Genomic DNA, 22,034 nt, shown 5'->3' on the forward strand with positions numbered 1-22,034 from the left:
AGGTTGACAAACATTATGTGTAGACCTCTGGAGATACATATAAATATAAGTACAAATATAAATACCAGGGGCAGAACAGAGCTTACGTGCATAAAAGAGCATATCTGGCTAAGGAATAACTCAGCTTCTAGAAGGCTGAACACAATTTTGGTGCAATGTCAAGGAGTTATTACACTTAGCCTAAACCTAAGGTTGAGCAGTTCAGTAGGAAAGTGTTCTTCTGAAGGTTTAACATTTTGACACTTTAAATGAGTTGTCTATGATTTGATTAATTTACTTAATTAACTATCTCCCTTATATTCTACTATCAGGTCCCTTGGACTAGCATTTATATGTTCTATAAATATATATCTGAAGTCCTAAAGTGTTCTGTGGACAAGTTATTATGGGAGATGATAATTCCTCTCACATTTTACAGATGAGGAAACAGGTTCTTAAGAGTTTGATTGTCATTAGGAAATGCTTCAAATATTTACCAATAAGGAGAATTGAGTATTGATTATTAATGTTAATGGAATACTATTACACATAAACTCACACTTCTGCATTACTTTAAGTTCATAAAGTACTTTCCCCTCCACCTTGAGGTAGCGAAAATATTATTATTCCCATTTGACGGGTAAAAAAACCTCAACCCCATAGGAGTTAAAAGATTTGCCCAAAGTTTCATAGTTAGGCAGGATTCAGGCTTAGGTCCTTCGACTCTAACTCCAGTGCTCTCTCTACTAAGGCATGCAGCCTGCGTCCATATAAAGTGATCTTTTCATTTAGAAATTAGGGCTGTTCGGTTTTATTTCTGGTTTATTTTATAGACTTTATCTGTTCATATCATTGGTATTTTTATGTCATTTTTCAGTTGTGTCTAATTCTTCATGACCCCATTTGGTGTTTTCTTGGCAGAGACACTGGAGTGGTTTGCCATTTCCTTCTCCAACTCATTTTATAGATGAGGAAATTGAGACACATAGGATTAAGTGACTTGCCCAGGATCACACAGCTAGTAAGTGTCTGAGGTCAGATTTGAACTCAGGAAGATGAGTCTTCCTGAATCCAGGACCAGCACTCTATTTACTGTTCTACTTATCTTCCCCCCATCTGTTCGTAGTATCACAATTTCCTGGACTTTAAAATAAACGTCCTTATAATCTTTATCTTGTTTGTTATCTTTTCTGGTTCCTTTCTTGGACCTCACCTTACAAAAAGTTGGAGAAAGCAGCCTTTTCTGTAATTCCTCTTCCTTCCTGTTTGTTCCCTTCCCATTCATTTAATCTTTCCCTACAAATGCAGCAAGGCTAAGAGTTTTTTCCACTATATTGGGAAATTGCTGTTTCAAGGACTTCTCTAGTATTTACTTTGTTCTTTATGCTTTCTTTTCCATATGCTGTGAGTAACCTGGCTCACTAATATTTTTCTGTAACAGAAAGTAAACTCTTTGTTTCATTTTTATCTTTGTAAATCCCCAAACCTATCATAGTACCTAGAACTTACTAGGTACTTAATAAAAATTTAATTGATTGAATGATTAATCCTAAATGAGTGTGGGTGCTATATCAGTTTGGAAATAATTTAGATTCTAATACAGGAGGCATAGGGCCTGGATGTTGGTACAGTTAGAACTGTTGTTATTTAATAAGCAGACCTGCTTTCTTTCTCAGTTTTGAAACTAGAAGCAGTTATATTTGGTGATAATAATAGCATTTTCCTTATCATCTAAGTTTTTCCTTATCATTTAAGGTACCTAAAGCCCTTTGCAATATACTCAACTCTTATTCTTCACAATATCTTGCAGTAGCAGTGGATACAAAGCTGAGATATCTCTTCAATCTAGAGAGTAATGAGAAAGGCCTATCTCCTTTAAGGGAAATGAGAGTAGTGACTTCCTTTATATTCAGGAAAATATATTGACATTCCAAGATAAGCATCACATGGATACATGGCCTAGATATAAAAGTCCACATCATAAACAAATTAGAAGAGCAAGGAAAATATTACCTTTCATATCTAAGGATAGAACAAGAGTTAATGATGAAACAAGTAATAGAGGGCTCAAATAAGATAAAAGGGACCATTTTGATTATATAATATTTAAAAGTTTTTCCAGAAACAAATCTAATGTAGTAAAAATTAGAAGGGAAAAAAATAACTGGGAAAAATCTTTGCAGGAAGTTTCTCTAATAAATGTCTTATATCCAAAATATATAAGGCACTGATTCAAACTTATAAAATTAAGAGCCATCCCCCAGTAGATAAACAGTCAAAGGATACGAACAGACACTTTTCAGAGGAAGAAATCTTAGGAATTTAGGGTTAGAGTTAGGTTTAGGGTTAGAGTTAGGGTCAACAATCACATTTAAAATTCTCTAAATCATTAATAATTAGAGAGATGCAAATTAAAGCAGCTTTGAAGACCTACCATATATCTATCAGATTGACAAAGATGACAAAAGTGGAAGAGGTACAATAGGGCACTGTTGTTGGGGCCATGAATTGATCTATCCATTCTGAAAAACAAATTGGAGAGGGGCAGAGCCAAGATGGCAGAGAAAAGGTAAGGGCTCATCTGTGCTTTCCTATATTCCCCTCCAAACAACTTTTAATAATGCCGAAAAACAAATTGTGGAGTGGCAGAACCCACGAAAGGATGGAGTGAAACAACTATCTGACCCAAGACAACTTAGAAAGTCAGAAGCAAAGGTCTGCCACCCAGGAGTGAGAGTGGAGCTCAGTCCAGTGCAGGTTGCACCAGCACAGTCTGTGCCCCAGCAAACCAGCAGCAGCAGGCAGTGGGAGCAACTGAATTGGTGGAAGCAATAGTGTTCTCTGAAGGAGACATCATGGTTCACAAAACTAAAATTAATGAATTGTCACTGGTTAGGAAAAGTTGAAAAATGAACATTAACTGGATAAGCAAAGATGAGCACCAGTATCAAATTCAGTGCTAATAATTATAGCTTAGATAGTAAACCTAGTCAGCATTTAGATAATTTTGTTAGTATAAAGCATTTTATGTATATTATCACATTTTATCCTTTTTTATCATCTCATTCTGAAGTATGAATGTAAATGTGAATACTAAATCCTTTGAAAATGTGTTCTTGCTGCATATCTGTAGTTGATCTTTATCCCTCAGCAGCATAAGCACCTTATTTTTATGTCGGTGTAGCTTTGTGTTAGGAGGGTTTCATTTGCTATAGAGGATACAGTGCCTTTGGCATCAAAGAATTTATTACATGAGAAGTTAACTAAACAAAAATAAGCATTGGATGAAGATGATAAATTGTATGAGCATAGGATTTAGAGCTAAAAGTTACTTTTAAGGTCATCTAGTTCACTAGTATTCCATCATAATTTACGTATCATTTTACAGATGAGTACCTTAAGCTCCGGAGAATGACTTGCTCGAGATTACATGGGTAGTTAAGAAGCATAACTGAGATTTAAACTCAGATCCTTTGATTTCAAATTCAGCTCCCTTTTCATTGTTCTAGTCTTTTTTTATGTGCTTGTATGCATGCTTACCCGCCTATTAATAGAAGAAGGTCAGTAAGTAAGTAAGTAAGCAGTATTTGTAATGTATGTATAGTGATACACTAGATAAGGAAATGACAAACCACTCCAGTATCTTTGCCAAGAAAACCCCCTGGGCAGTACTAGCATGGGATGGTCCACGGGGTCATGAAGAGTTGGACATCACTGAACAACTGAACAACAAATTTATATTGATAAATTCATTTAGATTTTCAACTGAAAAGAGATTTTTAGCTCTTCCTAAATGTTAAGAGCAGCTTCCCAAGAGACTGGTGGTAACTTTGGAAAATATATTTTAGGGGGACTGCTGTTAAGATTATGAAAACTGAGTATTAAAAAATCCTTATTAATTGCTTTAGATCAAAGAAGCTTAAGCTACCAAAATCAGATCTCCTTTTTTCTCTCACTGCCTGTTGGTAAAATGTTCTTTAGTTTGGCAGCAAAGTAAGCCCAGTCAGCCTCCCTTTTATTTTAGTAATTTTTGTTTTCTGAAGACACGGTAGCAATTCTTTGCTGTTTTTGTTTGTTTTGTTGCTGTTTTTGTTCCAGTTCTGCTGGAAAATGTCAAATGACTCATGACAACACTATCTCTTTTTCCTGGAATAGGAGAAAGAGAGAGGGAGAATGAAAGAGAGACAGATTTGGGATTTGTACCTGATTGATTGCGTTTTGATTTACTTCCGTTCTCAAAAGCCTGGATCTTCGCTCTCCTTTGTTGACTCATCATCCATATCCCACCCCCTAACTGTGGGTGTTCTCTAAGGTTCAGTCCTGGGCTCTCATCTCTTCCATCCATATACTCTTTTACTTGGTGATCTCATCAGCTACTGTTGGCTTAATTATCATCTCTATGCAGATGACTTAATGTCTGCATGTCCAGTACCAGTCTCTCCCTTGAGTATCATCATTTGCCAGTTGGACATTTCTAATTGGATGTCTCAGAGACATGTCAAGCTTCACATGTGCCAAATTATCTTTCCTTCAAACCCACCCCTCTTCCAAACTCCTTGTTCTTTTTGAAGGCTACACTTTCCATCCAGTTTCTCAGGTTTACAACCTTAGAGTCATCCTTGACTCCTCACTTAACTTATCAGTTGCTGAACCTCTCCGTTTCTACCTCTACAACATCTCTTGCATCTGACCCTTCTTTCTACTCACACCACCAATGCCTTAGTTCTGGCCTTCATCTCTCTCCTAGATTATTGCAATGCCATCCTATTCAGTCTCCGTACAAGTTTCTCCCTCCTTAAGTCCATATTCCATACTGCTGCTAAAGTGAATTTCCTCAGATGTAGATCTGACGGGGTCACTCCTCTGTTCATTCAACTCTGGTGCTTTGCCTACCCCCAGTATAAAATATAAACTCCTCTGTTTAGCTTCTGAGCCTCTCACAACCTGGCCTCAACCTATTTTTTCCAGCTTGGTTCTGTATTACTTCCCCTTCCTCACTCTATGATGTAGGCAGATCACTTTCTCTCTCTTCTTTGAATGGGCCACTCCATTTCTCATGCCTTTTCGCTGCCCATCCCCCATGACCAGAATGCACTCCCTCCTCCCCTCTTCCTCACGGAACCCTTCTCTTACTCATAGCTTTGCTTGAGCAACACCTTCTACATGAAACCTTGCTTGATCTCCTTTCTTCCTCCTCTACTACTAGTTCCCTCTCTCCCAAAGAAATCTTGTATTGAGCAATGTTCCATTTATTCTTTTTCTATTTATACACACAAGTACTTCTTGTTTCTCCTCTTAGAATGCAAACTCTTTGGGAGTAGGGATTGTTTCATTCTTTGTATATACTGATAGCCTAGCATTTAGCCTGTACATAGTAAGGATTTAATAAATGCTTTTAAGTGGTTGATTGCTGTATCTGGAAGAGGTTGATGGTGCTTTGGAGGGCTTGAAACAGTTCAGCAGAGATAGCCTCTTGGAGAATTTGTGATTGATTCTTTTGCAAAATTAAGTCATAAGAAAGAAAAGTTGCTAAAGGAAAATAGGAATTTAAATAGTTGTTAGCATTTAGGGTTAAGATATTTAATCATGGCTCATGTTTAGACCAAGATCAAGAGTGCTGGCTACTAAAAAAAACTATTGGGAAATCAAATACATACCCATCAACAAGTTTGCAGCATTTGTCTCTGAATGAGAACCCCACAAAAATGTGGCTTCCAGTTCTCACCTTCTGTGATCCTGAAATGTATTTTCTTACGTGGCCAGGGAGAACGTTGATATATAATATCACATGTATACTAGACTCATGAAATTGAGTCAACTCGAAAGCAATATGGGACTCATGGCTTCCTCCAAATAAGGGAGGCAGCATACTGTAGTGGAAAGAGCAAGAGACTAAGTCAAGATACCAGTGTTCTAATCCTGGTCGAGCCGTGTGCAGCCTGGGACCTCTTCATCTCCTCAGGCAGTCTTTGCAGACATTATAATGGCATTGCACTGAATTATATCCGAACTCCCAAACAGTCTTAGAATTTTTTAGCTTTGCAAAGATATTGAAATATTATTTATTCTAGTAGCCTTAGCTCCGGAGGGAATCTTTTTCTATTCAGCTTCTCTGACAAAATATATCAATAGATTTGTATGTATGATCTTTCAAATAATTGCTTTTTCTATCTTCTAAAATTGCCTTTATATATTGAGTAGTCTTCCAGTAGACAGGAAACCTTTACTTTTAAAATACTTATGTCTGTGATATTCTAGTTAGAATCACATAGGAGGAGGAAGTTAACAAGAGTATATTAACTTCCGCAATGCCTCTGTTGTTTATAACTAGGAATATAAAGAGAATAATGTTTTTAGAATAGAAAGTCCTGTTGAGTGGGTAACTGGGAATAAGTTGTTAGTCTTTTTTTCTCTAGAGTATGAATGGATATCTAACTCATTTTGTAAAACTTAAAAGTGTTATATAAATGTGAGCTATTGTTATTATTTTCTAATAAACACTTGAGAGTTAGATATTTTTCCCCATTTTGCTGATAAGGAAAATCAGACAAAGGGTATAGATAACTTATCCAAGTTCACTAATACATTCATGAAGGAATCATAGAATTTAGAGCTAGACTGGCCTTACAGATTTGCTAGCCTTATTCTTTCATTTTACAGATGAGAGGAAGAGAAGCCCAGAGAAGTGACTTACAAGGTAGTAATGAATTTAGGACTATTATTCAGGACTCCTGATCGCTGTTCTAGGCCTATGGGATGACATTGGAAGCTAAGTCTGCTTGATCAGTTCTAGGCCTATGGGATGACATTGGAAGCTAAGTCTGCTTCACTTGATCAGTGATCCAGTACTAGCTTTCATGTTACATTTAGCACTATGTTAAGTAATGCAAAGGATGCGAAAGAACATAGAACAGGATTTCTACTCTCAAGAAATTTTCCTTTTCATTGGAGAGAAGTGGGCAATAAGAGTAACACATGAAATAATTAGAGAACAATTAAGTACCAAAGTATGTAATATTTACTGTAACTATAATGGAGTTTTTAAATGGGAGGATGTGGTACTATAATCACAAATGACATTGTGAAGAAAGGCAAATTTGAGATGGATTGTGAATGAGTATGTTGAGTATAAAGGACAGTGAGAAAAGCCTGACTGAATAAAGAGTGTGTGTTGGGGAGTGGTAGAAAATTGGATAGTAGTAGTTGGATAGTTACAATATCATAGTGGACCTGAAAGCTAAATAGAGGTGTTTGGACTTAATGCAGTGTAATGGAGAACCTTTGTGGGCTCTTAAGAAGTAGAATGACATTAAGAAAATCTTTTAAAAAGATTTTTCTAGAAGCAATATGAAAGATAAATTGAAGGAAATCAGTTACTGGAGGCTGTTGTAATCTAGTTGCAAGTTGAAAGGGTTGGACTAGATAACACTGGATATGTCTTCTAGTATGTCTTCTACTTCTGACATCCAATGAGTCTCATAGATCTATTCTAGCTCTACTAATTCTAATAGTTGATGTTTATAAGTAATGAACCCACTTTCTATTTGGGGCATACTTTAATATTTATAAATCTATGCTCATAAGAAGTTAACTTTACCTTATAGAAGTATTTGGTTGGAAATGTTGACAATGAATGACATTTTGAATATTGGTTTTTCTTCTTAGACTGTTACAGTTTTTTGAAATCCTATTCTTAAGTAAGAGTGTTATTCATTGTATTGGTGTAGTGAATAGCAGTTCCTGACTTTTTCATTCACTACCTCAGAACACTGGGTCCAAAAATTAAAAAGCAAGTAGAAATCAAAATGTATTTTTTCCAGTACTAGGTCTCTTGTAGAAAGAGCCATCTTAACCAGCATTAATTATTATTATTGCTCACATCTCTAATTCCCATATGGAGTAGGAGTAATTTCAAGGGACTAAGGCTATAGCTGCTGACATAGTTCCTGTTGGCTTGAGTATAAATGCCAGCCCATGAAGAGGCAGGAGTGGCTCTCCCCCAGACTTGATTGGTGGTCCAGCATGGCCAACACAAAAACAAGGAAGCTGTATTCATTTGAATCTGTCTACACTTTATACTTATTGAGTATTTTTGCCATTCTATGGCTGTTTAAGCCTACTTATGTTAACTATTATTTGGCTTAAGAGTATCTATCACTTTTCCTTCATTTCTCAACCTGAAGCACTCACTAGAATAGCCTGAACCACAGCAATTGGCCTCATCAACAGGATTGGCTCAGAATGAGTTTGTTGTTCTTGTGGATGAAGTGGGGGAATGGCAGATCCCGCCAAGATCCCCTGTGCCTCCATCCCCCATGGACATATGGGAAATTAGAAGGTAAATTGTTGGTATTTAACATATAGAGACATAGAATATATTCTGTATCTTTAAGAACTGTGCTCTAAAGATGATAAATGCTACAAACTGTTATTTTTAAAATTTGTATCAATTTTGTATTAGAGGAGGATAGTGGTCTCTAGACCCACCAATTATGTTAATATGGGGCCTCACTAAGGGTCAGAATTTGGAGATTGTCTAAGAACTGTGCTCAAGGAACTACTTGGGACATTTTGTGATATTTAGGAGGCCATTGAGGGCTGTCACTTGGGTTTTGCTGAGAATCTTTGGTTTAAGTAGTTAAGAATACTGTCTGTCAGGTAATTTAGACCAATCTTTCCTTAAAAGATATTGATGTCATCCTTGAAACCTAACTGATTTCTGACTGGTGACCCAGATACTAAAGTTTGCCTGTGAGAAGTTAGGAACTCTCCTCTTAGGCTTGACTGTTACACCAGCATGGCCAGCAGAGTGAAGCTGTATTCTGGACACACGTCCTTTGCATGCTTTGGCCAGCTAAATCTTTTGTTAATTGTTAGACAGTCGAGTGTTTCATTTCATTCCCATTCCAAACCTGAAACACTGGACCAGCCTAATCGGGCCCTTCTTACCATACCGTACCCCTCTTCAGTTCTCCTATGACAGCAGAGTTTCCCTTTTGGAAAGGCAGAATCTAAGGGACAGAGAAGTTGGGAGTGCTCTGAGGTTCCGCTGCAGGAGAGGTTGTAGCAGAGCAAGTGGAGAGCATGCTGAGTTTGAAGTCAGGGACGTCTGGGGTCAGAGCCCACTTTTGGTATTAATTTTAAGACCCAAGGCAACTCTCTAAAACTGCCAGTTATAGCTGGATTATGATTTGCTTTGGTGGAGGGAGTTCCCACATTAGCCAATGAAATCATAGTGTACCATGTAGAAATAAAAGCTGTATTTCCTGATTCTAGTCTTCCTACCATTACATAAGGCTGCCCCTGAATAACCATTATTTGGGTTTTTGGAAATTATAACAATACATGGGAAACCTTATTTTAGTGTGTGCTGTGAAACTATCTTCTAGTATAGAATTGGTTTATAGTGAGATCCTTTGGTATTTAAGCCCACAGAATCACAGCTATAGAATCCAAGACTGACCTGTTTCATACTGAATTCCATTTGATAATAAATGTGTAGCAATTTTTGTTTTGTTAATCCTTGGGAGAGAATACATTTTATTGCAATGTGTATGGATGTAGACATTTATTAGTCCAAACGAGCAAATAAAAATAATTTTAAAGCTATAGAAATGTAACTATAAAAGCGAATAAAAACTTTTCCACTGGGGAAGGCTTAGGCTAAAGAGAATTCTGGAGACCTTCCACTCTGACTGACACATGACCTACTGACTAGCTAGGACATCCATTAAGGGATGAAGTGAGAGCCTTTACTTTACATGATACCACTGAGCTAGAGATAGACTATAGATCTTGTGGCTAAAAAATAGATTTCCAAAACCTGCTTTACATGTTTGAAGACCTGGGTTCACTTGAGTCCCTGCTTTCTATGGGGCATTCAAGTTGGTTCTCCTATGTTTCATTTCATAAATATGTTTGTGACCTTTGTGAGAAGAGAATGTGAGTTCTAGTATCCTAAACATTTGCTCTGGGTGCAGGTGTGGGAGGGAAGGGAATTCAATAGTAGGGAGTTTCATAAAAGTGTTTTTTACCAGCTGTTATTCTTGTATTAGAAACAGACCCATTTTTTTTGTATAGCACAATAAAGAGAGCGGCTTTGTCTTGCAATGCTGCCCTTAAAGTAACCATAATCACAGAGAATAGACAGAAGTCTTGGTTCAGAGCTTCCTGTTTTCCTGCCTCTCATGGCAATGACATTCTTCAGGGATCACCACAGTGCTTCCCAAGTGGCAGAGGAGCATGGAGCCAGGGCTGGGAGTGGGGTGGAATTTGTTCCCCAGCTTGTTCTTGTTTTCTGAATTGGCAAGAACAATTGTCATTTTTCTTAAAGAAATACATATCAAATCACCACATTTCTGCTTTGGTTGTTATAAAAACTCTTCTCCAGACATAATCGTCCAAGTCTGCAGAAAAGAACTACTTTGAAGAATTTTCCATCCCACAGAGTTAAAATGTTCTTATGAAATGAGTTGGTGGCACTGATTACAAAAGATGTCTGGCAGGTAAATAACTCATTTCCTCTTTGGTCACTAACAATTATTAAATTCTTACTGTGTACAAAACACTGTTGCATGTTAAGAAGGAATTAGGATCTATACCAGAAAAGGAAATGACATGAGTCAGAGGCTTAACAAAATGTGGAAAGGCAATAGGAAAGCAACCAGTTTTTAATGAGGTAGTATTGTCTCACTAAAATCACCTTTCTGTGATTCTTTATTGCTGAAATGGAAATAATATTTTAAAAATATATCTGAAGAATCTATAATAAAATTAACTGGTTGTATATTTAGTTACCTTTTTTAAATGTATGATTTTATTGCTGTTGGGAACGGCTCAGCCAGAGACAGCTAGGTGGTGCAGTGAATAGAGCACCAGGCCTAGAGTCAGGAAAACCTAAGTTCAAATCCAGCCTCAGACAATTCCTAGCAGTGTGACCCTGGCCAAGTCACTTAACCCTATTTGCCTCAGTTTCCTCATCTGTAAAATGATCTGGAGAAAGAAAAGGCAATTCACTCCAGTGTCCATGCAAAGAAAACCCCAAATGACTGAACATGATTGAAACAAATGAACAACAATGCTGTTCTACTAATGCAATCCACAACTCGTAAGCCTCAAGTACACAGTCTTCCTAAGCTGCTGTGGTCACAAATAGCCAACCCCCTACCCTATGGTGTCCAACCACCTGGCAGTTATCTTCTCTGCATTTAGCTGAGCTGATCTTTGGGTGACAGATACGCAGTCAGTCCATCACTGGGTCTGTACATAAATCTTTTCCAAATTCAGAGCACTTTCTAGTGCTTTCTGGATCTTCTAATGTCCCAAAGAAGCCTCAGTGTTAAACTTTAGAAGAGGACTTTGGGGAATATAATGATTGTGTTATTTTTGAGAGAATCTAATTTTTAAAGGGTATGAGAAAGAACATTAACTGAAAGAAGTTGCCAATTCAGGCAAGAGTAGAAAAACAGTAAGCTGATTAAATTTCTAGATTTGACTACATGGCTTCTGATTTACCGATGTAGAATCAATAAAAATAATTTGAATGTAAAGAAAAAGAAATATTAGGTGGCTGAGCCTCCAAAATCATGTATACACAGAGGTCTGTAAGATATATAAACATGTACACATATGAGAATATATATGTAATATATGTAATATATGCATATATAAAGCATATATACATACACTTCATAATATAAACAAGCTATTCAGAGAAGAGGAAGTACATCAAAATCTCTTCAGTTATTTTTTTTCAAGACAGTATAGTGTAAAATGTACTATATTAACCCCTTTTCTTTGCCTGAATTTAATTTCCCTGTTTAGAGATAGTAGACAAAAGAGGCAGCAAAGATGAGAGATGCTGTTGGGCAGAAATTGAGGAACAGTGAATGGAAATATATCTTTTACCTTTATTGTACATCAATAAAATGAAAGAAGGGAGTGCATTGGAGAGATAGTAATAGGACTTCTTGATTAATATGCTTACTCCCAGCATCCGTTTGTCTGGCTTATAGAGTATGATAAATTTGTTTTAATTGAGCTGACTGCTGATTTTTCCCCAGTTATAGAAGCCTTAATTTACAAGAGCTGTAGTAAAGCACTCTGTGGATACAGGGAGATGGGAGGAAAATTCCTTTCTAATAGAGACAGCTTTTATTTTCCTCACTGTAAAGCAGGTGAGCTTGTGGGTCCTCAGAGGGATGTTGGAGGGAAGTATGGTCATGAGTGTTATTGTGCAGTAGGTTGAACCTATCATCTGTACTTGATAGAAATGAAAGGGGTAGGCACTATTGCAGTGTCTCTGACAGCTCTGCCTCCCTTATTGGATTAACAGAAAAGTAAGATGATTAGAGGATAATACTGCTCCATTATCTATACTTACAAAGAGATTAGTGTAGGTTTCAAAGAAATTAATGGCTTTTGAGTTAGCACAGAAATACTAATGAATGTCAGCGCTGGAGATGTAGAGCAAATAAAATCGGTTTTTCTTTGACTTTCATTTCTTTTGATTGTTTGCTGTTTTAAGATATAGATCTGTATTTTTCTCTTCCTTTACAAACTTTGGGAGTTTTATTTGTCCTCTTTAGGGGATGGTTAAATTTATTTATATTTGTATCTAGTTTTACAAAGTTAAAATTTGGGAAACTCCTCAGAAAACAGAATAATAAGTAGAGAATAGTTCCAGCTTGATATGTGCAATGATAAAGCATAAGGACAATTACCCAAATGACAGTCAAGTTTTGTTAAGACAGAAAAGCACTACATTTTATTATTATAAATTTGTGGCTTAGACGGACGGAGATACAGTAGGAACATCAAGATGATTCAGGCAGCACATATAAAGACTGAGCATCTAGAGGCAGTATACAGAGAATAGAAGGAAGGATGGAAGGAGGGAGGGAAGACAGTTGGCCTTTGAAGTTTAGAACACAGATACTTTCTGAGTGACTTTGGGCAAGTCATTTAACCTCTTAAGAGTTGCTGGAAAATCTCTGAATACTTAAGTTGCAGAAGAGTGCTGTTGTTCATTGCTAAATGGAGTTTCTTACCAGGACTTGCCTACATCAGTGAACTCAGATGTTTGGACCAATTAAAAAAAACTGAGCAACCCTCTTAAAGCTACTTTTTTTAAAATCCCTGAACCTCCACAACTTTATAATCACAGCTATGACAACTGAAGGAAAGATGGGGTTATTATCTCCAGAATATCTGGTAGAGTGGCAACAGAACTTCAAGGTAATTTAGCCAGGTTGTCTTTTCTATATCCAGCACATGGTACCCGTTGAAATGTTACCTGGAAAACATGGCCTTATAACTTCTTAATCTCACACAATTTGACTAATGGGTTGTCAAAGCCTGTTATCAAAGTTCTACAAAAGAAGCCTAATTCACCAAGATTTTTTTTTTCAGAACAAATGTCTGTTCACCAAAGCATTATCTAAACATCTAGATAAGAGGGTTCAATTAATTAATTAATTTATGGAATAAAACAAGCATTTCCATAACATAATAAAGAAGATTGTTGCACATTAAACTGCAAATCTGTTATAAACATACTTCTATTCCTTTTAAACATGTAATAAAGTTATCGTGTAAATTTTTCCCTCTTTTTTTCTTCCCTCCCTCCCTTGCCCTAGAGATGGCTACCATTAGACACAAATAGGTATATATACATAAAATTATTCTATATATACTTCTGTTTATCATTTCTTTCTCTGGATAGGGATGGTGTCTTTTTTGTATGTCTTTTATAGTTAATTTGGGTACTTTTTATGTATTTAATATATTTAGTTTTCAGCATTGATTTTCACAAGTTTGAATTACAAATTTTCTCCCCATTTCCACCCTCCCCTCCACTCCAAGATGGCATATGTTCTGGTTGCCCTGTGTATTAGGAGGGCAGAGTTTATAATCTCAAAGAGGATCATAAACATGTCTGAAACGTTCGGAACCGCCGGATATAAGAAACTCTCAAAGTAGAAGGCAAAAGAATCAAAACATATATTTAGGCTCCACAGTAACCAACCCATGAACCAGCAACCCCATTTTGATATATTGATCAAAGGCTTCCAGGCCCAATAAGTACGCCTTGAAAGAGTAACCAGGAGGCTACAGAGAAGCATGATTGCGTAAAGCAAAATCATGCTTCCCCCTCTATGGTAATAAGATTACCCACTGGCCTGAAGTCTTTGTTCAGCTTCCTCCCGTAGGTCAGCTCTGCTACTGGCAGCTCCTGCTTCAGCTGTGTCTGTGGCTGTGGCTGTAACTGTAACTGTAACTGTAGCTGTAACTGTAGCTGTAACTGTAGCTGTAACTGTAACTGTAACTGCCTCTGGCTCCAACGGGAGCTGCTTTTAACCATCCAGCTTCTGCGGGGGTGTAAGGTACGCCAGGGAAAGCACAGGTTTTTTCCATCAGCTTAAGCAAGGGAAGCAAGGTGAAGGGGCCGACAAGCTTACTCCAGTCCAAGATACAAACAGCATTCAGTTCAGGGGAAAAAGCCAAACTAGTCAAGGGCACTTGTTGACTAAGTGCTAAGGAGCCCATTTTTGGTTGCCAATACACCCTGTTCCCCAGTCAGCCCTCCCTTCTGTCACTCCACTCCCCTCCCATCCCCTTTTCCCTTCCTTTCTTGTAGGGCAAGATAAATTTCTATACCCCATTGCCTGTGTATCTTATTTTCTAGTTGCATGCAAAAACTTTTTTTTTGTTGTTTTTGAACATCTGTTTTTAAAACTTTGAGTTCCAAATTCTCTCCCCTCTTCCCTTCCCACCCACCGTCCCTAAGAAGTCAAGCAATTCAACATAGGCCATATGCGTATCATTATGTATAACCCTTCCACAATACTCATGTTGTGAAAGACTGACTATATTTTGCTCCTTCCTAACCTATCCCCCTTTATTGAATTTTCTCCCTTGACCCTGTACCCTTTTGAAAGTGTTTGTTTTTGATTACCTCCACCCCCATCTGGCCTCCCTTCTATCATCCCCCCCCCTTTTTTTATCTTCTTCCTCCTTTTTTCCTGTGGGGTAAGATACCCAATTGAGTATATATAGTATTCCCTCCTCAGGTCAAATCTGATGAGAGCAAGATTCACTCATTCCCCCTCACCTGCCTTCTCTTCTCTTCCTACAGAACTGCTTTTTCTTGCCACTTTTATGCGAGATAATTTACCCCATTCTGTCTCTCCCTATCTCCCTCTCTCAATATATTCCTCTCTCATCCCTTAATTTGATTTTATTTCTTTTAGATATCTTCCCTTCATCTTCAACTCACCCTGTGCCCTCGCTCTCTCTCTCTCTCTACACATACATATATACATACATACACACTCACATACACATATATATACATAAACCTATACATATATATATATGCATATTCCCTTCAGCTACCCTAATACTGAGGTCTCATGAATCATACACATCATCTTTCCATGTAGGAATGTAAACTAAACAGTTCAACTTTAGTAAGTCCCTTGCAATTTCTTGTTCTTTTTCTTGATTACCTTTTCATGCTTCTCTTGATTCTTGTGTTTGAAAGTCAGATTTTCTATTCAGCTCTGGTCTTTTCACTGAGAAAGCTTGAAAGTCCTCTGTTTTATTGAAAATCCATATTTTGCCTGGGAGCATGATACTCAATTTTGCTGGGTAGGTGATTCTTGGTTTTAATCCTAGCTCCATTGACCTCTGGAATATCGTATTCCAAGCCCTTCGATCTCTTAATGTAGAAGCTGCCAGATCTTGTGTTATTCTGATTGTGTTTCCACAATACTCAAATTGTTTCTTTCTGGCTGCTTGCAGTATTTTCTTCTTGATCTGGGAGCTCTGGAATTTGGCAACAATATTCCTAGGAGATTTCTTTTTGGGATCTATTTGAGGAGGCAATCGGTGGATTCTTTCAATTTCTACTTTGCCCTGTGGCTGTAGAATATCAGGGAAGTTCTCCTTGATAATTTCTTGAAAGATGATATCTAGGCTCTTTTTTTGATCATGGCTTTCAAGTAGTCTAATAATTTTTAAATTATCTCTCCTGGATCTATTTTCCAATGAGATATTTCACATTGTCTTCCATTTTTTCATTCCTTTGGTTCTGTTTTATAATATCTTGATTTCTCATCAAGTCACTAGCTTCCACTTGCTCCAATCTAATTTTTAAGGTAGTATTTTCTTCAGTGTTCTTTTGGACCTCCTTTTCCATTTGGTTAATTCTGCCTTTCAAGGCATTCTTCTCATTGGCTTTTTGGAGCTCTTGTGACATTTGAGTTAGTTTATTTTTTAAAGTGTTCTTTTCTTCAGTATTTTTTTGGGTCTCCTTTAGCAAGTCATTGACTTGTTTTTCATGGTTTTCTCGCATCCTTCTCATTTCTCTTCCCAGTTTTTCCTCTACTTCTCTAACTTGCTTTTCCAAATCCTTTTTGAGCTCTTCCATGGCCTGAGACCAGTTCATGTTTTTCTTGGAAGCTTTCGATGTAGGCTCTCTGACTTTGTTGACTTCTTCTGGCTGTATGTTTTGGTCTTCTTTGTCACCAAAGAAAGATTCCAAAGTCTGCGACTGAATCTGAGTCCATTTTCGCTGCCTGGCCATGTTCCCAGCCAGCTAACTTGACCCTTGAGTTTTTCAGTGGGGTATGACTGCTTGTAGTTAAGAGAACTATGTTCCAGGCTTGGGGGGATGCACCAGCTCTGCCACTCCAGCCCTCCTCCTTCCCCAAGAACCCCCAACCCGGACTGGGCTTAGATCTTCAGCAGGCTCTTCACTCCTGCTCTGATCTGCCACTTAATTCCTCCCACCAGGTGGGCCTGGGGCCAGAAGCAACTGCAGCTGTAGTCCTGTAGCTGCCCCACCTCCACTGCCCCCTGGGGCGGTAGCCGAACGGCAAACTCCTTCCACTCCAGCAGCTTTTCCCACTAACCTTCTCTGTTGTCTTTTGGTGTTTGTGGGTTGAGAAGTCTGGTAACTGCTGCAGCTCACTGATTCAGGGCGTTAGGGCATGCTCCGCCCGGCTCCTGGTCTGGTTGGTCCACGCTGCCCACGCTGGGCTCTGCTCCGCTCCCAGCTCCGTGCAGGATAAACCTCACCCAGAGATCATCCAGGTTGTCCTGGGCTGGGGCCCTGCTTCCCTCTGCTATTCTGTGGCTTCTGCAGTTCTAGAATTGGTTCAGAGCCATTTTTTATAGGTTTTTGGAGGGACTCAGCAGGGAGCTCATGCTAGTCCCTGCTTTCCAGCTGCCATCTTGGCTCCACCCCCAATTTGGATACTTTTAATAGTCAAAATGACTTACACACTCAAAGTCATTCTTACAATATTGTATATACAGTGTTCTCTTGATTCTGCTCATTTCACTCTTCATTATGTTGTGCAAGTGTTTCCATGTTTTTCTAAGATCACCGAGCTCATCATTTCTTATAGCACAGTAGTATTCCATCACAATCATATACCACAACTTTTTTGAGTTGGACTAAGACATAAACCTAAAATGACAAAGTATTGTAATTTTTTGTTTAGATTTTTTTCTTGTTTTTGTACCTTGCTAATAGGATTTGTACTCAATGGGACTGGAATTCTTAGAATATGCTCTTTGTATAAGCTTTTAAGAAATTTAATTTTATTGAAAGCCTTTTTGTTTATATCACTTACATTTCATGGGTACCTGTCCTCTTCCCAGAGACCTAGCCCTTATAAAAAGAAAATTAAAAAGTGGGGAAAAAAGTCAGCAAAACAACACATTAAAAATGTTTAATATTGTATATACTTGTAGTCCCCCTACCGGGGTTGGGGGAAACCTGCAGCTTCAGCCTCTAGGCCACGTGTGGCCTTCTAGATCCTTGAGTGTCTCCTTTTGACTGAGTCCAAGTTTTCCAGAACAAATCCTTTTATTAAAGGGATTTGTTCTGTGTAGTTTGGATTAAGTCAAAGGGCCACACTTGAGGACCTACAGGTCCATGTGTGGCCTCGAGGCCGCAAGTTCCTCACCTTTGCAAGACTATAAGTTTAATTGAAATTTTAATATTTTGTTTCAGCATTTATTTTAAAATTTAAATTTTTGTTATTTATTTACTGTTTATTATTTAGTTAATTATATTTATTATATTTATAGTATTCTTTTGTAATTTTCTGATGATTTCTCATATCAAACGTGAACATTTTCATATACAAAGAAGAGAAAAAAGGAAGATTGTATATGCAACCAGAAATCTCTGTTATACACAGATGCACTTTTTTAAAATATATATTAAAAATCAGCACATGCGTTCTAGTGTCCCTTTGTCTCCCATTGGACTTCTTTTCTTTTCTTTTCATATTTTAAAAAGTCTCACTGATATTCTTTACTTTTTCTTTTTTTCTTTTTTTTTTTTGGCGTCACTGTTACTTGATTCCCAACCAAACCACTACAGTATAGGTGGTGCAGTTATTTCATAAATGAACGACCTGTGCCCTGCAAGGCTGAGTCACACTGTTCTCTAGGACTTCATGGTTTATTTGAATATGTTTGTACTAAGACTTAGGGTGCAGCATCTTTCATTACTGAAATTTAGGATAGGATCATCTCCCTAACTATGATGTAGTGAGAAGTCTATTAGATTTAGAATCAGCCGCCCTGGGTTGAATATCATTTACTAGCACTGTGACTTTTGATTAATCACATCACCTCCAATAAGTCCCAGTTTCCTCACACGTAAAAAGAAAGAGTTAGACTAGGTAATCTGTCAAGTTCCTTCTAAATTTTTTTTAGAGCATAACTTTCCCCACTTCCCCTTTTCTATTTCACCAAATATGAACCACCAGCTTGGAATCCTGCGTAGCGCTGTGTTTAATATGAACCAAAATGATGTATACTTGAGTTTTCAAAACTAATCTGTCTTTTATTTCATTTCTTCCAGAACATAGGCAAACATTTCCAAATATTCTGAAGAAGGGTTACCTTGAAATTAGGAAAGATCATGACAGTTACTGGCAAAGTTGTTATGCTGAACTTTCACCATATAATCTATACTTCTACTGTCTTGATAACAGTGGCAATCAAAACCTTTATGCCACTTACCAGCTTTCACGCTTCCAGAATATATCGGTCCTGGGCAATCTTGAGACCAGAATGGTGGATACAGTCCTATCTGACAACACCCAGCTACAACTGAAGGCAGAGTCACCATGGGAAGCCTTGGATTGGGGACAGAAACTTTGGGAGGTAGTGCATGCTGCGGTGCCAACTTACATGGGGCAACGCGATGAACTGGAAAACTCATCAGTGCTAGGACATGATGACTTTCTTCATACTCAGTGCTTACAGAAGTCCAATGGGCTGCTCCAGTCAACTTCTTTCATAGACATCTCTAAACAGTACCAAAACATCCTCAAGTCTGGGACACTCTATAGACTCACTGTCCAAAATAACTGGAAGGCTTTTACATTTGTACTGAGTAAAGCCTATCTCATGGCTTTTCAGCCTGGTCGACTAGATGAGGATCCCCTGCTGAGCTACAATGTTGATGTATGCCTGGCTGTTCAAACTGACAATCTGGATGACTGTGACTCCTGTTTTCAGGTCATCTTCCCACAAGATGTCCTCCGCCTACGGGCCGAGACTCAGCAAAGGGCACAAGAATGGATGGAGGCCCTGAAAACAGCTGCCAATGCAGCTAGGAGCTTAGGGCAAAACCTACAAGTCACTCTTAGAAACAAATCTAGGGACCAAATGGGTGGGCATGACCTCAGGAAGAGCAAACGTCAGTCTGTGACTACCAGTTTCCTGAGTATTCTCACAACCTTGTCCTTGGAGAGAGGTCTCACAGCTCAGAGTTTTAAGTGCGCAGGTAAGAAGCAAAGTATATTTTATTTCCATCCTAAAATATAATTAAAGGAAATTCAGAATACTATTAAAATATAGAATTCCTTCCAGAAGCAAAGTTACTTCCCATTAATGAAAGTACCTTTTCTCGTAACCAAAAGCAGTTTAAAAACATTAACCTATCCTCATGCAAACAATGATTGTAAACCATTTTATGGAGCTATATAATCATAGGATCATAGATCTAGTGCTGGAAGGGACCTAAAAAACTATATAGTCCAACCCCCCCCCCCGCCCCACTACCACCATTTTCCATATAAGGAAACTGAGGCCCCCAGAAGGGCAGTGACTTGCCTGGATTTCACCAGATACTCAGGATTAAAGGTAATTTGACCAAAGCATAAATAGAAGTGGAACTGACACCTTCTGTCTCTTGCTAAGGATTACAGCCACTTTAGGTCTCTGAACAAGGGTCATTGCACATTTGGCAACTTATGTTTGGTCCCAGGTAAGAAGTTTGGCTCCAGAGATAGACTCACAACTCTCAGAAAGGGCTGCTCCTAAGAAGAGATATGAGAAACCCCCCCCCCCCCCCCCCCCGCTTTGCAGAGGTGGAGGACACTGCATATATGTCAGACTTTTTCAGTATTTTGGTTAGTTTTACTGAGCTGATTTTTTAACCTCTTTTTTATTCTTTGTTATAAGGGATTGTTCTTTGGAATGGGGTACTAGAGATACACAGCTGGGCAATGTAGGTAATGTTTAAACAAAAAGATATCAATAAAGAGTACTGGCAATTCCTACGGTCAATAACTGTTTTCTGGCAGTGATTTCATCTGATCCTCTTAGGTGAGAATCGGAAAGGAGAGTTTAGGTTTGACTAAAATGAAAATAGTCACTTATTTAGCAGGTGACTGTTCATACCCATCCAGTGAACCAGTGCCTTATTTTCAGGGGGAAGAATGGGACAGCTGATGTCTTTTAGAGCAACTGCATTACTATAAGATATAAAAACGGGGGTTTTAGTTAATTTATGATCTTTCAAAACTCTACTTCTTTCTTCCCCAAAACTAAATTTGTTGTTCTGGGAAAATCCTGATTTAAAGTCATTATCTAAATTTTATCATTTAAATAAAATATGATTTTTCTATATAATAATTTAAATAGGATCCATTTTTAAAATCATCCTTCTTGAAATAAACCCCACTCACAATTTATGAACAATAAGGAATAAAGGAAGAGTTTTGTCTAATAGAGAAAATTTGCATTCCTGTCTTAGATTTGTGGGTTTCAGCAGGAGGAGAATTTTTTTTTTTCAGAACAGAACAACTTTTTTTTTAAGGAACAGGAAAGAAGATGTAGGATTGAAGGATAAACAAGAAATATGTTCTTGGCTATGACTAAATTGTGGATTTCAGTCCTTGCTTTCTAAATTGAAAAATGAAACTTATGAGCTAATGAAGATATAGTAGAAAAATACATATTTAGTGATATAATGATGCTGTCCCTTTTGGGGGAAAACAGCATTTGCTTAAAAGGATATTGATTATTAAATTAAATATAATTAGTTCTCTTTTGCTCACAATATGACGGTGATATTCAGCAGACATCTGTAGTACAGAATAGAAACTAAAATCTGCTAAATAGGTATTGTGTCAATTCATGGAGTTGAGAGGGAGAAGTGGTAATGAGGAAAGCATTCAAGAGATATTGAGTGTTGTTGATTTGAAGGTCTTAAGTTCACTCAGATCTCTCCTGTATTCTGTTAAGCATATACTAGGAAAAGATGTGGTCTTGTAATTGGGGAGTGGGAGTAGGGTAGAGGGATAGGTGAATGCATAACGGGGATTTCTCTGAATCCTTTAAGTATGAAACATTGTCGAAGGGAAGGATTTTGCTTTATTTAAATCCTCCTTTTACTTTAGGAAGTGCTGCATTCTGAATCCGTGATATATGTATAGCTTTTCTCTGTTACTTGTCATCCTCTTCCTACAGTCCTTTGAATACTGTCTTTTCTGTCCCAAGTAGGAATACTTTGTCTCCTGTAGGGGGCAGAATCCCAAAAGGAAAAAAAAGAATAACTTCTAAATGATGCAATGGAGTATTTTTCTTTTAAATGTTCTCTATTGATAATCTGTGCATCAGAGGTCATAATGGCAGAATAATATTTTTAAATGGATTTATATTTCTCAAATATTGTTAGACTTGATCTTGATTCTTAACTTAATAGCTACCTCTTTTACCCTTATGACTAGACTAAAACA

At 37.7% G+C, this 22,034-nt stretch overlaps 1 protein-coding gene across 1 annotated transcript in view; it reads left to right on the forward strand.

Annotated features, from left to right (window-relative positions):
• Positions 1-22,034, forward strand: part of PLEKHM3 (pleckstrin homology domain containing M3) — a 194,339-nt gene that overhangs the window by 3,870 nt on the left and 168,435 nt on the right. Inside the window, exon 2 of the mRNA XM_036755998.1 lies at positions 18,866-19,795. Within this exon, the coding sequence (XP_036611893.1) occupies positions 18,866-19,795 (930 nt within the window). The remainder of the gene's footprint in view (positions 1-18,865; positions 19,796-22,034) is intronic.

The sequence above is a fragment of the Trichosurus vulpecula genome, chromosome 4, assembly GCF_011100635.1.
Source record: "Trichosurus vulpecula isolate mTriVul1 chromosome 4, mTriVul1.pri, whole genome shotgun sequence".
NCBI classification, from domain to species: domain Eukaryota; kingdom Metazoa; phylum Chordata; class Mammalia; order Diprotodontia; family Phalangeridae; genus Trichosurus; species Trichosurus vulpecula.